Source organism: Rhinatrema bivittatum, chromosome 19 (assembly GCF_901001135.1).
Source record: "Rhinatrema bivittatum chromosome 19, aRhiBiv1.1, whole genome shotgun sequence".
Classification (NCBI taxonomy): domain Eukaryota; kingdom Metazoa; phylum Chordata; class Amphibia; order Gymnophiona; family Rhinatrematidae; genus Rhinatrema; species Rhinatrema bivittatum.
The window spans coordinates 37,286,980-37,303,474 of record NC_042633.1 but is presented as its reverse complement, the minus strand read 5'-3'; the positions used below and the strand labels follow the sequence as shown (position 1 = coordinate 37,303,474).

The 16,495-nt window shown below is 43.6% G+C and overlaps 1 protein-coding gene across 2 annotated transcripts; it reads left to right on the top strand.

Annotated features, from left to right (window-relative positions):
- Positions 1-1,009: 1,009 nt before the first annotated feature.
- Positions 1,010-16,046, top strand: LOC115081023 (oocyte zinc finger protein XlCOF6-like). 2 transcript variants are annotated; one of them, XM_029585540.1, is made up of 7 exons: positions 1,011-1,239; positions 1,644-1,770; positions 4,301-4,414; positions 4,572-4,685; positions 12,412-12,561; positions 12,862-12,969; positions 13,428-16,046. In XM_029585540.1, exons 1-7 carry the CDS (start codon positions 1,216-1,218, stop codon positions 15,116-15,118), a joined length of 2,328 nt encoding a protein of 775 aa, XP_029441400.1. In that variant the 5' UTR covers positions 1,011-1,215; the 3' UTR covers positions 15,119-16,046. The 2 variants fall into 2 exon arrangements, with proteins under 2 accessions (XP_029441399.1, XP_029441400.1); XM_029585539.1 differs by lacking the exons at positions 12,412-12,561; positions 12,862-12,969; positions 13,428-16,046 and adding exons at positions 5,394-5,522; positions 6,183-12,402 and having other exon boundaries at positions 1,010-1,239.
- Positions 16,047-16,495: the final 449 nt, after the last annotated feature.

Here is a 16,495-nt window from a genome sequence, read left to right as displayed (position 1 = left end):
TGTTTATTAACCCCTTCAAAAAAATGAAGCAGATTTGTTAGGCAAGACTTCCCTTGGGTAAATCCATGTTGACTATGTTCCATTAAATCATGTCTTTCTATATGCTTTACAATTTTGTTCTTGAGAATAGTTTCCACTATTTTTCCCGGCACTGAAGTCAGGCTCACTGGTCTATAGTTATCTGGATTGCCCCTGGAGCCTTTTTTAAATATTGGGGTTACATTGGCCACCCTCCAGTCTTCAGGTACAATGGATGATTTTAATGATAGGTTACAAATTTTAACTAATAGATCAGAAATTTCATTTTTTAGTTCCTTCAGAACCCTAGGATTCATACCATCCGGTCCAGGTGATTTGCTACTCTTTAGTTTGTCAATCTGGCCTACTACATCTTCCAGGTTCACAGTGATTTCGTTCAGTTCATCTGACTCATCACCCCTGAAAACCATCTCCGGAACTGGTATCTCCCCAACAACCTCATTAGTATACAAGGAAGCAAAGAATTCATTTAGTCTTTCTGCAATGGCCTTATCTTCCCTAAGAGCCCCTTTAACTCCTTGGTCATCTAAAGGTCCAACCGACTCCCTCACAGGTTTCTTGCTTTGGATATATTTAAATTATGAGTTTTTGAGTTTTTGCCTCTATGGCCAATTTCATTTCAAATTCTCTCTTCGCCTGTCTTATCAATGTTTTACACTTAGCTTGACAATGCTTATGTTTTATCCTATTTTCTTCAGATGGATCATTCTTCCAGTTTTTGAAGGATGATTTTTTGGCTAAAATAGCCTCTTTCCCCTCTCCTTTTAACCATGACGGTAATTGTTTTTCCTTCCTTCCACCTTTCGATACCAACAGGACTAAGCCAGGTCCCCCTGATTTGTTCCTTCTGTCTGGGAATCTTTGTAGCTCTCTCCTATCTCTACAGATCCACCTTAAGGAGGTGGGATACTCCCAGCATGCACTGGGGAAGCAGCATGGCCTCTGGCGGGGAGCTCTGCGCATGCTCCTGCTGCTGCTGCTCTCTCTTCCTGTAGAGTCCGCAGGGCTGCAGAGAGCAGGAAAGGCTCAGAGTAAAAGCAGAAACTTTCTGCCTCCCCAGGACTGGAAATCCCTGCAAGCCTCAGATCTGAGCCCCCCAGGAATCAGCCCTGCCCCCTCTGAGCAGGAACAGCCTGAATCCCTCCCAGCAGGACTGAGAGGGAAAAGAGGAGGGCAATGTGTGCCCTGGTGTCTGATCCGGTAAGAAATCCTTCCCTGCCCTCTTGAACGTATTCTCCCTGACATGCATGCACACACTCTCTACCCTTCCCAGTCCGATCCCAGCACTCTCCACGTTCCTGCCTTCAGACACCAACCGTCCAGCCTTATTGCTTTTCTTTAATCAACGTCTGATGTTGCCTCCTCCTTCATCCACCTCACACAGTGTAAAGTTTCTTCCTTCCAGCTGCTGATTCAGCACTCAGAGATGTCCAGTTTTTCTCTGGGACCAGGAAATCTCCGTAAAATACTGGAGATTTAAGAGAACGTTCTGATCTACTGGGGAGCTGATCTCACTGACAGAGGCCATAGAACAAATTTATTGCACGCACATTATAATGAAGCTGCAGGGAGAGGGGCTGAGGGTGTCCTGTTTGCTGTTCCAGGCTTCGGTCACGTTCAGGGACGTCGCTGCTTATTTCTGGGAAGTGGAGTGGGACATTCTGGGAGAATGGCAGAAGGAGCTGTACAAGAAGGTCATCAAGGAGATTCACGGCGTCCTCATGTCACGGGGTAAATCTGCCTTTTCTATCATCTACCTCCCATACACACACTGCAGGATGGCTGCTGCCACTTTATCAGGGCTGGAATAATCCCAGGTGCCAGGTCCCTTGGGCACATATAATATACAGTCTGGCTTCTGATCTCATGCCAAGTCCAACAGGAGCTGCTGTGGCTCCCCTGGGCCCAGTGAGAGACACCTCTGCTGCAGGCCCGGCACGAGATGCTGCTCTGTGCTGGAAGATAAAACTTCCATGTTATATCGTACAGCACTAGCTGGAGCCTGTCTTTCTTTTCTCTACAATAAATTCTGCACAAATGAACAGGAGGGATGAATTACCTCTGATTTCTACTGAGAATCAAACTTCAGTGTGAGGGTCTAATATGTTTATTTATTTATTTATTTATTATTTTTGTTATACCGAGTTTCATGATAGGGATCACATCAACCCGGTTTACAAATAACAATGTGTGCAAAATATAGCGTAACGTAATACAAATTTCCAATAAAAATTTGAACTTTAAATACAGAGAATCAATTGAAAGGTGTGAGAAAGTTACAATGAAACAGGGAAAATAAACTTGGAACTATATGTTAGATCTGTATTATATAATTCTACTGTACAACATGTAAGAACATAAGAACATAAGAAAATGCCATACTGGGTCAGACCAAGGGTCCATCAAGCCCAGCATCCTGTTTCCAACAGTGGCCAATCCAGGCCATAAGAACCTGGCAAGTACCCAAAAACTAAGTCCATTCCATGTAACCATTGCTAATGGCAGTGGCTATTCTCTAAGTGAACTTAATAGCAGGTAATGGACTTCTCCTCCAAGAACTTATCCAATCCTTTTTTAAACACAGCTACACTAACTGCACTAACCACATCCTCTGGCAACAAATTCCAGAGTTTAATTGTGCGTTGAGTAAAAAAGAACTTTCTCCGATTAGTTTTAAATGTGCCCCATGCTAACTTCATGGAGTGCCCCCTAGTCTTTCTACTATCCAAAAGAGTAAATAACCGATTCACATCTACCCGTTCTAGACCTCTCATGATTTTAAACACCTCTATCACATCCCCCCTCAGTCGTCTCTTCTCCAAGCTGAAAAGTCCTAACCTCTTTAGTCTTTCCTCATAGGAGAGCTGTTCCATTCCCCTTATCATTTTGGTAGCCCTTCTCTGTACCTTCTCCATCGCAATTATATCATTCTTGAGATGCGGCGACCAGAATTGTACACAGTATTCAAGGTGCGGTCTCACCATGGAGCGATACAGAGGCATTATGACATTTTCCGTTTTATTCATCATTCCTTTTCTAATAATTCCCAACATTCTGTTTGCTTTTTTGACTGCCGCAGCACACTGCACCGACGATTTCAGTGTGTTATCCACTATGATGCCTAGATCTCTTTCTTGGGTTGGAGCACCTAATATGGAACCCAACATCGTGTAATTATAGCATGGGTTATTTTTCCCTATGTGCATCACCTTGCACTTATCCACATTAAATTTCATCTGCCATTTGGATGCCCAATTTTCCAGTCTCACAAGGTCTTCCTGCAATTTATCACAATCTGCTTGTGATTTAACTACTCTGAACAATTTTGTGTCATCTGCAAATTTGATTATCTCACTCGTCGTATTTCTTTCCAAATCATTTATAAATATATTGAACAGTAAGGGTCCCAATACAGATCCCTGAGGCACTCCACTGTCCACTCCCTTCCACTGAGAAAATTGCCCATTTAATCCTACTCTCTGTTTCCTGCCTTTTAGCCAGTTTGCAATCCACGAAAGGACATCGCCACCTATCCCATGACTTTTTACTTTTCCTAGAAGCCTCTCATGAGGAACTTTGTCAAACGCCTTCTGAAAATCCAAGTATACTATATCTACCGGTTCACCTTTATCCACATGTTTATTAACTCCTTCAAAAAAGTGAAGCAGATTTGTGAGGCAAGACTTGCCCTGGGTAAAGCCATGCTGACTTTGTTCCATTAAACCAGGTCTTTCTATATGTTCTGTGATTTTGATGTTTAGAACACTTTCCACTATTTTTCCTGGCACTGAAGTCAGGCTAACCGGTCTGTAGTTTCCCGGATCGCCCCTTGAGCCCCTCCTCCAGGGGGTGACCCAATCTCACAGGTCACATATCCCCCCCTCTCTCTCTCACTGGCCTCTAGAGAGAGTTATCTTTATATCTTAGGATGAGGTTTTCCTTCTCAGATGCTCCTGATAAGAAGCTGAGACTCCTCCTCTCCAGGAGGGCACAGGCTGGCAGAGAAGATTGGCACCTGCAATGCCTCCAGCTAGGAGGGTCAGGAACAGAAATGACTGCACCAGAAACCCTCCAAGCTTTCATCTTACTCAAGTGGCAGCCTGCAAGTGTCTCTTCTCACCAAGCTCTGTCAGGCAAATACACACCAAAGAGACACAGACACATAAACTCTCTCTCTCTCTCTCAGAACAGGAAACAGATTAAAGCTTCCAGGGCAGTACAAGTACAATTTAGATGTAATTTTGCTATTACTTATTGACAGGTTATTCAATTCTTAATCCTGATGTTGTATTCAAGATTAAGAAGGAAGATGAGAAATATTTCCCTCAGCAGTGGGAGCTGGAGGGGAAAGAAACCATGAAGGACCCCAGCATCAGTAAGTAAATGTTCTGGATTTAAAGGGCTCTGCATTTTCAGATCCCAGGAGATGGGGCATTAACATCAAACATTTGGAGACTTCCAATCCATTTCCTAATATAATATTAGCAGGTCCTGGGTGACTCCTCCTAGACTCGTTTGTTTTCTCATCCCAGGCCTTCCGATTGTAACGTCTGTGTTCTCACTGAGCGTTAAACAAGAGGCAGATCTGCCCTTCCTGGATCCTCCTGAATCAGAGATGACTGAAGGGATTCACCCTCCTGTGATAGGCAAGTATCCGATTCCTCCCGGGCGTCTGTACTAAGATCAGGCGGTGCCGTTTTGTATTTTGATGGTGGTGGGGTAAGAAGTTAATGACTGTGATCAGAGTGAAGGGAATCAGAGCAGAGACTGGAGGTGAGGATGAGAGGCACAGAACCAGCAGGGTGAGGTCAGACGTGGTCTGTTCCCCTCTGTTCATGGACTATTGCCCCCCTGTACCTGTCTACAAGCAGCTCCACTTCCTACTGTGTCATATGGAGCTTTCTGCTGGGAGCCATAGACATCTCTCATCTTGTCTCAGGCAGAATTTAAAATTCATTTCAAAACATGGGAATCAATGGAAGGTTTCACCGATCCAGTTTTTAATTATGTAATGTGGTCCGTGTATTGAAATTTTGATTGAAATATTTGAAATTTTAAAAAAAGTTTCATTTTTTTTCTTTTTAGTATTGTTGAATTTGCTTTATAAATACCATATTGGCACTTTATTTGCTATTGTTTAAATATACAAAATGTCATATGTTAAATCGGCTAGGTACAACACTGTTAAGGAAAAGAGTGATTACAATACATTTTGCAAAATAACCCTCTATTATCAATTCAGTTGCGCTCAGAATTATGCTATGTTCATAGGTGCTGCCACCAGCATAGGGTGTTGCTGTGCTGATCATCATCAGAAATCCATCATTTAACTAATTTATATTCTATTATAACAGGCTCCCCCAGTGTCACCCCTGACATTTTAATCCGATTTAAGCAAGAAGGACGTGGGACTAAGTCCCCGAGATCTGAGGACAGAGAAAACCTCAGCATCCCAGGCGCCTGTGAGGAGCTGCATGAAGCAGGTAATGCAGCTTGGATTAAAGGTACTGCTGGGCCAATCCAAACATTGCTGAGTCACGAGGCCTCCTCTGGACCAGACATAGCAAGGAGGAGGCGTTAAATCATGTCCCTGACCTCTGACCTTTCTTGTGTAGAGAATTTGTTCCTGTTCATACCCCAGATCAGTCCAGAGAAGTGAGTTCTGCATCCCTACCAGCAGATGGAGGGAGCGAATAAAAACTTTTCAGGCACTGCTACATAACCGAGAGTGCCTCCTGCAGTCCCTCGGTATTTCTGTCTCCAGCAGATGGTAGCGGTGCAAACCTGCAGTCTGATCGTAGTTTAAAAAAAAAGAAGAAAGAAGATATATTTTTAGAAGAGAGAAGAAGTGAAGATGGTGCTTCCAGAGATGTTAGACACCTTTGTGGGCCATCCCTCTGGGTGAGCAGGGGGTAAGAAATCCCACGCCAGGGGAAAGTCAGGGGTCCTGGATCCTTCGTTCTGCAGCATCCAGGAGCACCCAGAAACAGCAGTGTATAACTTTATAATAGAAAGTAGTGTACAAGCAACTTTATAATAGAAAGCCTGTGTACAAGCAACTGCCCTTCCTGTTGTGTTTCATACGGGGATATTTCCTTGTATATGTCTTTGTCTATAGTTGTAATCTCATTTTTATCCAACAGATGATGGATTCAGGAATAATATTGAGAAGCAGAGAATGTGCGATGGGCAGCAGGAGAGGAAGCAGAGAGACCCCTCCAGAGACAGCCCAGATCCTTCAGCTGACTGTGAAAGAGGTATCAGAGTAACACCCCCCATGGTGAAAGAAGAAGTCCAAAATGGAGAGAAACCAAATACTTGTCTTGAACAAGAGCAAAATTCCATCTACTGCTCAAATCTTGTACAAACTCAGAGACTCAATAAAGGAGAGAAACTGTCTAAAAGTGCTGATACGCGGGAAGACTTTACAACAAACTTACATTCTGCTGAGCAGCCAGTAAAGACTGAATGTGGGAACAAGTTCCCTGAGATGTCAAGTTGTACACGTATAGAACAGTATCATAGAAGGGAGAAAACATTTACAGATACTGAAGGAGAGAAAAGAACTGCTAAGGAAACAAAATATATAGTACACAGAAATATTCACACGCAAAAGAAATCATTAGAATGTACTCAGTGTGAACAATGTTTTGACGGCATCGGTAAGCTGGAAAGGCAGGGAAAAATTCACTCAGCAGGAAAACAATTTCAGTGTTCTGACTGTGAGGAAAGGTTTACTGGGCAGTCAGAGCATAAAAATAATCATAAACAGGACAAGCCTTTTAAGTGTTCTGATTGTGAAAAATGTTTTACATATAGATCACAGTTTACAATTCATCAGAAATTTCACAAAGTAAAGAAACAATTTAAATGTACGGAATGTGATAAGTGTTTCAGTCGCAAATATAGACTAAAAATCCATGAACGAATCCACACTGGAGAGAAACCTTTTCAGTGCTCTGAATGTGATAAGTGCTTCCGGAATAAAGATAAGCTTGCAAGACATGAAAAAATCCACACTGGAGAGAAACCATATCAGTGTTCTGAATGTCAAAAGTGCTTCCACAATAAAAGTAATCTAATAATACATGAAAGAATCCACACTGGAGAGAAACCATTTCATTGTTCTACATGTGAGAAAAGCTTCAAGTGTAAATCTGAACTAAACAACCATGAAAGGACACACACTGGAGCCAAACCATTTCAGTGTTCTGTATGTGCTAAAACATTTAAGTGTAAATCTGAAGTAAAACGCCATGAAGGAATCCACCCTGGTGAGAAACCATTTAAGTGTTCCTTATGTGATAAATCTTTCCATAAGAACTATGCACTTAGAAGCCATGAAAGAGGCCACACTGCAGAGAAACTATTTCATTGTTCTGAGTGTGATAAAAGATTTGACTATAAATCTAAACTGAAAATGCATGAAAGACTCCACACTGGAGAGAAACCATTTCAGTGTTCAGAATGTGACAATGTCTTCAGGTGTAAATTTGAACTGAAACTCCATGAAAGACTCCACACTGGAGAGAAACCATTTCAGTGTTCTGAATGTGAGAAAAGCTTCAACTATAAATCGCAACTAAAAACTCATGAAAGAAGCCATACTGGAGAGAAACCCTTTAAATGTTCTCATTGTGATAAATCGTTCAAACACAAATATATCTTAAAAATCCATGAAAGAAACCACACCGGTGAGAAACCTTTTGAGTGTTCTGCATGCACTAAAACATTCAAATGTATATCTAACCTAAAACGTCATGAAGGAATCCACCCTGGAGAGAAACCATTTAAATGTTTTCTATGTAATAAATCTTTCCAGCACAACTATGCACTAAAAAACCATGAAAGGAACCACACTGCACAGAAACCATTTCAATGTTCTGAATGTGAGAAAAGCTTCACCTATAAATCTAAACTAAAAATCCACGAAAGAACCCACACTGGAGAGAAACCATTTCAGTGTTTTGAATGTGGGAAAAGCTTCACCTATAAATCTGAAATAAAAACCCATGAAAGAACCCACACTGGAGAGAAGCCTTTTCAGTGCTCTGCGTGTACTAAAAGCTTTAAGTGTAAATCCGAACTAAAACGCCATGAAAAAATCCACACGAATCCATACTGGGGAGAAAGCATTTCAATATTATGATTATGAGAATAGCTTCACCTATAAATCTGTTATAAAAATCCATGAAACATTCCCCATTAAAGAGAAACCATTTCAATGCTCTCAAGGGATAAAAACTTCAAATGTAATATGAACTCAAATTCCATGAAAGAATCCATGCTGGAGAGAACTGGGTCTCGGATTGAGAGAATAATCAGATGGATTAAGTGGGGTAAGCATCTCTCACCAAGTTTTAATGAGTACCTTCATGTGGTGACCCTGTTGCATATCTACACAATCTCAGTCAGGCAACTGCTGTTATTGAAGTATTATAGAAGCAAAAAAGAAAAAATTCATACTGGCTGCACATTGCCCAGGATAAAAAAGTGCTTATTCTTAGCCCAAGCATTAAGGCTAATGATGGCCAAAACTTCAGGTGAAGATGAGATTTGGCCATGGTGAACCTGTTCATGGAGCCATGTGCAATGGCCAAGAAACCACAGAAGCTAATTATCTACTAGCAGGTGGACCCCTGAAGACAGAAGGAGATGCTGTTCTGCTGTTTGTATACCAGAAACCCCTTTTTTAAATCTCTGAGGTACACAGAGACAATCCACAAAAAAATATGGAAGAAAGAGCAATGATATCAAAGGAAACAAGTAAAAATCTTAGGACTTTCTTTGGCACAGAAATACTTAAGTGACAACATCTTAAAGGAATTGAAGGATGAGCCTGAAACGGGGGTGGGGGGTATATTCTTTTCTGCCTTGGAGTTCCTGTCTATAACAACCAAAGTATCAAAGACCAGCACGAAACAGGCTGCGAAACAAATGGGGGATGGGTCTAGAGAGGCGTCAAAGAGGGTCACCTGCCCTCTGTTCCACAATCTCCCTGAGAGACAAGGACCTGGAGGTGCTCCATGGGGGTAGTCGGGGAGGATTCTGGGAAAGCAGGTGTGAGTTTAGGCATCCTGGCTTCATTGAGGCCCTCCCACGGCAAGTTAGAGAGCAGCGGTGCCGTGAATGACTTGGTGGGCCGAGTCATTGGGAGCCACGCTCTCTGGAATACCCCGATATAGGGAGGGACGTTATTCATGGAGAAAGCGATCTTCTCTGCTTCACCCGGTATCGGCCTTCAAGTAACCACCCAATGTGAAGCAAACATGAGCAAAAGCGGACGTTTCTAAGAGAGTCAGAAAGACCCCTGCAGTGTGCCATGGGAAAGGCATTCAGCATTAGGAGATCCTGCTCCTGCATGGACCTTTTCAGGGTCAGATATTAACGGCAAGGCTCTAAATCAAGCACCACGAGGACACCTCCATGGGGACCTTAAGATCAGGATAATCAAAGGAAACTTTAAAACAATCCAGGAACGTAATAAAGTTCAGACAAAATAAGGACTCTTAAAAGACTGAGGTTTCAAACCTCAGTGAGGTTTCTGGAGCATAAAATGATATTGCCTGCCACCTTCTGATCACCCATCAGACCTCACCCCTGCCTATCACTATGATTCACTTTACAGTTCCTGGAAATGTCCTCTTTCTTCATTTCATTTTTGACTTGGTGAAGGAGTATTAGTCCAATAAAAAGGGATCACCTTATATAGAGAGAGATTTTGTTATTTGTTAATCTTTATTTCTGTGCTAATAGTTCCTAACATTAGTTTCTTTTTCAACCACCTTTGTATACAGAGCCAAGGATTTAAATGTATTGTCGCCAGTGATGCCTAGATTGGAAGTGAGGTAAACCTCGATTTCAGAACAGGAATGAACTACATTTTAAAGTGGATAAAGCAATGGGGCCAGATTAGATACATCCACGGGTTTGAAGGGAACTTGGAGAAGTTCTAGCAGTGCCTCTGGCTGACCTTTTCGATGCGTCTTTAAAGTCAGGAATAGTTCTGGATGAATGGAGATGGGTGGATGTAGTTCCTATCCCCAAAAGTAGGCCGGGCACTTGAGGCCAGTCAGTCTGACCGCTGTGATTGAGCAAACTAATGGAATCGCTGCTAAAATAGAGGACTTGAATGGATTGCAAGATGCGAGGCAGCGTGGGTTTACCAGAGGTCTCTTGGGCCTCCAGGTTTGTCAGACCTGGAGGCCCAAGAGATCCACCAGGTCCACGGCCTCGGTGTGGACCCTTGAACTGAGGTGAGGTTGGCGCTACCCGCAAGAAGGAGCCCTGCAGGTCCTCACCGTCAGCAGGCAGAGCTGGCTGGAGCAGAGGCCCAACAGGAACTTGACCAATACCAGCCCTCGTTCCCCTCAGGTGGAGCCCTTGGGTGCCGGGACCTGCTGGGCTTAGGTGCGGGGAAGAATCCATCACAGAAGTTGTAGGTCAGCAAGAAGCAAACAAGGTCAGTCCAAGCACAGGTCAGGGCAGGCAGCAATCCAATGAGGTCAAAGGAGGTCTGAAGTCAAGCCAGGAATCCAAACTAAGACGAAGCTGATGGCAAGGCGGAAGAGCAAGGAGGTACCGAGGACAGACAAGGGTCCACAAGACGAAGACCCAGGAACCTGAGGAAGCAGGATCAGGAACTGAAGACAAGGCACAGGCATGGAAGCAGGAACAGTGTGGCAAGCAGCTACTCCGAGGAGTTCGACCTATTGCCGAGGCGTCGAAAGCAGGGCAGGGCAGGCCTTAAATAGCAGAAGCACTGTGACGTCATCCAGTGGTGCCGCGGTGGTTTTCCTGCCACGGGGCCTTTAAAAGACGCCGAGCCACACATGCGCCTAGGGAGCTCCGTTCAGCTGAGCGGCTTTCCAAGCACGTTGTGTCGGCCCTGCGTTGCGGGCTTCAACCACTGCGCCATCGGCGGGCCCCTCTTAACCCGGGTCCAGAGGGAAGAGCGGCCGGTTGCCGGATGGACTCGGGACTGCAAAACATAACAGAGACATTGTAGAGTTGAGTAGTTGGTGTGCATGGGCAGACTACATGGGCCATATGGTCTTTTTCTTATGTTTCTGTATTAATTTCTGTGGTCCCCTTAGCAGAGGACTGGAAACCTTAGCAATCATCTGTGCTGTTAGCGGTGGGTCCAGACACAGAGCAATGGAAAGACCCAGTGTGGTTTCCTAATACAGACATTAAAAAAAAAGAGGGACTGCAGAAGAATCACTGACCAGGGCGAATCACAGAGTGTGGTCAGTCATTAAGCCATGCATGGAGATGGGGGCGTTTTTTCAGGGGGTACCAGGGGCGGAATGACAGTAATCTGGGCTCTGGGCAATAAGGGTCATTGGCCTGTAACCACCCATCCGACATAGATTCCTGTTTCTGCGTCTTTCGTAATAGGAGCCCCCTACTGCTGTGGTCCCTCGGGCACTGCCCAATTGCCTGACCGTTCAGTCCACCCCTGGCTGGTACTGAGTTTCCTCCACACCCAGCCCTTCCCAGATCACAGAGATACGGTCTGTAGAGCGCCTCCAGGTGAAGATCTCATAGACCAAGGAGACAACCTGGAGAGACCACTGGGCCCCATCACAAGCCCTTTGATCTGTAGAAAATCCGTCCCAACAAATGCCACAAGCGGACTGTAAGGATTGGAGTCGTTTTACATACTTATCAGCCAGTCCTGCTAAAAATAAATCTAAGCAGGTGGAGAAATCCAAGCAAAGCAGGGAGAGGATGGAGCTGGAAGAAAGAAACTGAGCTACAAGTTTCTCCCGAGCAGCAGGAATTCATTGTTTAACTCTTGATGAAAGGATCACGGGAACAGAGCAGATGTGCGAGGGATGAAGTCCTGGAGAGAGGGAGGCCCGTCCTCTGACGGGTTTCTTATTCTTAATGATTTCCCCAAGAAAAAGCAAATTACAAGTCCATCGATACCAACAGGACTAAGCCAGGTCATCCTGATTTGTTCCTTCTGTCTGGGAATCTTTGCAGCTCTCTCCTATCTCTACAGATCCACCTTAAGGAGGTGGGATACTCCCAGCATGCACTGGGGAAGCAGCATGGCCTCTGCTGGGGGGGCTCTGCGCATGCTCCGCCTGCTGCTGCTGCTCTCTCTTCCTGTAGAGTCCGCAGGGCTGCAGAGAGCAGGAAAGGCTCAGAGTAAAAGCAGAAACTTTCTGCCTCTCCAGGACTGGAAATCCCTGCAAGCCCCAGATCTGCAGAGGAGGAGAGCAGGGGCTTTATCTGAGCCCCCCAGGAATCAGCCCTGCCCCGTCCTCAGCCTCTGAGCAGGAACAGCCTGAATCCCGGCTAACTCTGCAGTCCAGTCAGAGACTGAATGTGGAGCTCATTGTAATTTGTTTCCCATCACAGGCTCCCCCAGTGTCACCCCTGACATTTTAATCCGATTTAAGCAAGAAGGACGTGGGACTGAGCCCCCGAGATCTGAGGACAGAGGGAACCTGAGCATCCCAGGCGCCTGTGAGGAGCTGCATGAAGCAGGCAATGCAGCTTGGATTAAAGGTACTGCTGGGCCGATCCAAACATTGCTGAGACACGAGGCCTCCTCGGGACCAGACACAGCGAGGAGGAGGCGTTAAATCATGTCCCTGCCCTCTGACCTTTCTTGTGTGGAGAATTTGTTTGCTCTCTTTCCATTCCTTCTGCTTTTCTCTTTCATGTTCAGATTTCCCTTTCCTTTCTTCTCCCTCTCTCTCATCCTCCCCCACCATTTCCCTCCCCCTTCTCTGCATTTCTCTCTTTTCTTGGGTCAGGGTCCAAGACTGGGTAAAGGCTGAAGATGTTTTCCCATTTCTCTAACAGGCAGCCGAGGTCACAGTCCTGACCCCACAGCAGAGATCCTGAAAATGGAGGATCCTCCTGTCAGCGACCAGCAGGAGGGAGGAGAGGAGGAGGCTGAGACCAAGAGCGGTGAGCAGAACATTAATTTATCATAAAATATGGGCTATGGAGAATGTTACACTTTACATGTAGAGGGGAATCTTATTATTGGCTCTCAGTTAAATTCTCATTACTAAGTCATTAGAGTTCAGTTACTTTAAGCTGACAGGTCTGAGGTTCAGGGACCCGGGTCCTGAATGAATCCCAGGTCTCCAGCAGGGCGTGGCAGAGTTTTTGGTGAGTGACTGCAATCAGTGCAGAGACTGAGGTGAGGATGAGAGGCACAGAACCAGCAGGATGAGGTTAGACATGGTCTGTTCCCCTCTGTTCATGGGCTGTTGCCCCCCTGTACCTGTCTACAAGCAGCTCCACTTCCTGTTCTGTGTCATATGGAGCCTTAGCAAAGGAAATGTCTTTAAATAATCATATGGGGCTATTTCCCTGTATATGTCTTTCTCTCTAGCTGTAATCTCACTTTTATCCAACAGATGGTGGATTCAGGATAAACAGTGAGAGGCAGACACCGTGTGATGGGCAGCAGATGGCAGAGTGTAAAGAGAGAGACTCCTCCAGAGACAGCCCAGCTCCTTCTGCTGATTGTGAAGGAGATATCAGAGTAACACCTCCCATGGTGAAAGAAGTGCAAAACGCTGAACGAGAGAGAAATTCCAACTACTGCGCAAATCTAGTACAAACTCAGAGATTCAGTGAAGGAGAGAAAGCATTTAAAAGTGCTGACACATGGGAAGACTTTGCTGCAAACTCACATTCTGCTGAGTACCAAGAAAAGACTGAATGTGGGAACAAGTTCACAGACAGATCAAGTCCCCCATGTATCCAGCAACATTATAGAACAGGGAAAATATTTACAGGTACTGAAGGAGAGAAAAGAAACCCTAGGAAAGTAAAACTTAAAGCGGACAGAAAAGTTGACAGGAAAAATAAATCATTACAGTGTCCTCAGGGTGAAAAATACTTTGCCTGCAGAGCTGAGGCAATTCACTCAACAGGAAGCCCATTCCAGTATCCTGAATGTGAAGGAAGATTTACTAGGGAGTCAAACCTGACAGAACATAAAAGGCCTGCCTTGTCTGGAAATATTTTGAAGTGTACTGACTGTGAAAACTGTTTTCCATATCCGTCACAGCTTGCAATTCATAAGAAATTTCAGAAAGAAAAGACATATTTTAAATATACAGAATGTGATGAATGTTTCCGTCGCAAATATGAACTAAAACTCCATAAACAAATCCATCCTGAATGTGATAAGTGCTTTCAGAATAGATCTCAACTAAAAGTCCCTGAAAAAATATGCATTGGAAAGAAACGATTTCAGTGTTCTCAATGTGAGAAAAGCTTCAACTATAAATCTGAACTAAAAATCCATGAAACATTCCACACTGGCGAGAAACTTTTTCAGTGTTCAGAATGTGATAAAAGCTTCAACTATAAATCTAAACTAAATATCCATAAAAGAATTCACACTGGAGAGAAACCATTCCATTGTTCTGAGTGTAATAAAAGGTTCAAGCGTAAATCTGAACTAAAAATCCATGAGAGAATCCACACTGGAGATAAACTATTTCAGTGTTCTGAATGTAGTAAAAGCTTCAAGTGTAAATCTGAACTAAAAATCCATGAAAGCAGCCACATTAAAAAAAAATCATTTCCATGTTCTGAATGTGATAAAAGCTTCAAATGTAAATCTGAACTAAAAATCCATGAAAGAATTCACACTGGAGAGAAACCATTTCAGTGTTTTGAATGTGATAAAAGCTTCAAGTGTAAATCTGAACTAAAAATCCACGAAAGCATTCACATTCAAAAGAAACCATTTCCATGTTCTGAATGTGATAAAAGCTTCAAGTGTAAATATGAACTAAAAATTCATGAAAGAATACACACTGGAGAGAAACCATTCCAATGCTTTATATGTGCTAAAAGCTTCAAGTGTAAATCTGTCCTAAATAGGCATGAAAGAACCCACCCTGGAAAGAAACCATTTCCATGTTCTGCATGTGATAAAAGCTTCAAGTGTAAATCTGAATTAGAAATCCATGAAAGAATTCACACTGGAGAGAAACCATTTCAGTGCCCTGTATGTGCTAAACATTTTCAGAGTAAATCTGTCCTAAATAGGCATGAAAGAATTCACCCTGGAGAGAAACTATTTCAGTGAACTGAGTGTGAGACGTACTTGCTGAATAAACCTGACCTAGCATGACATGAACAAATCCACACTGACATCAACAGAACAAAATGCTAAGATACTAGAGAAGTATGAAAGTGAGTCATCATCCTTAGTCTCAGTCCTTGTAAGTTAGGATAATTGTTCTGGCGAATAGAGGGAATGACTAAAAATCCATCAGTACACAAAAGTAAAGAAGTTAGAGAATTAGCAAAACAAGAGAAGAAACTCTTTAAAGAATCAGAGCAGCAAACAAGATGGATAATAGGCAAAGTACAGAGAGCTACTTCAGCAACCCCATGTGGATCAAAATTGAGGAGAGGTGACTTCAGATCTATGGATGAGTGATTGGTAATTGCAGCACAGGACAGTGGAGACCTGGCATGGGTGCAGGGAAAGGGGTTCATATATTCACATATGGGAGTATAAGGTAGTACAGGTTTTTCGGAACATTATCCACAGACAAATACAAGATATGATGGGTAAGCCGTTGATATTATCCACCTCTTTGTGTATGTTAGGATGCTGGGACTCTTTAGATATCGATGAAAAGCCTAAACAACTGATTTCACATCTCTTACATGCAGCTCGGATTACAATTGTATATTATTAGAAGGGGGCTCTACTCCTAAGCCATTGGAAGGGAGTTGTGGCAGAGATTGCTATGCTTAAAAATAACTCTGAGGGACATGAACAGGAGTGGAAGAAGTGCTGGCAAAGGAGAAAAGTATGTGAGTGGCTCATTCAGAATGTCATTGTACAAGGCTGAAGGATTTAGGATTATCTGCATGTAGGGAAGAATTTATTGTACTCTAGTACACTTTCAGTGTAATGTTGGTTTCTTGCTGTCATTCTATTGTAATATGTGGTGTCTTGAAATAGAGTTTAATAAAAAAAAAAAAAAAGAAAAGAAGAAGAATACAGAGAGATGGATCACAGCCAGCTTAGAAAAGACTGCTAAAATGGACAAACGCAGATTCTGGAGAACAGAACTGGAAACTGTTAAACATCTCGTCACCGAAGATGTCCTGATGTACAGAGAGGCACACCAAGGTGGCACGGCTTATTCACTGGAAGCTGACTAAACATTATAACCTCGATGTACCAAACACAGGAAAATTGATACGCGAAAACCAGATATTTCCTAGAGTGTAGACAGATGGACTCAGGACCAATGGGTTTATGGCTGCTCCTCTGCCGGCAGATGGAGACAGAGCAAGCTGACGTCACAGTTTATATATAACCCTGCAGAGACCCCAGCCTGCCAGTATGCTCCGTCTCCAGCAGATGGTGGACGTGCATCTCCCTATGGGGATTGCTTTGAGCTTTATGAAAGGACAAATTTGAAATTCTAATTTCAGGAAAAGA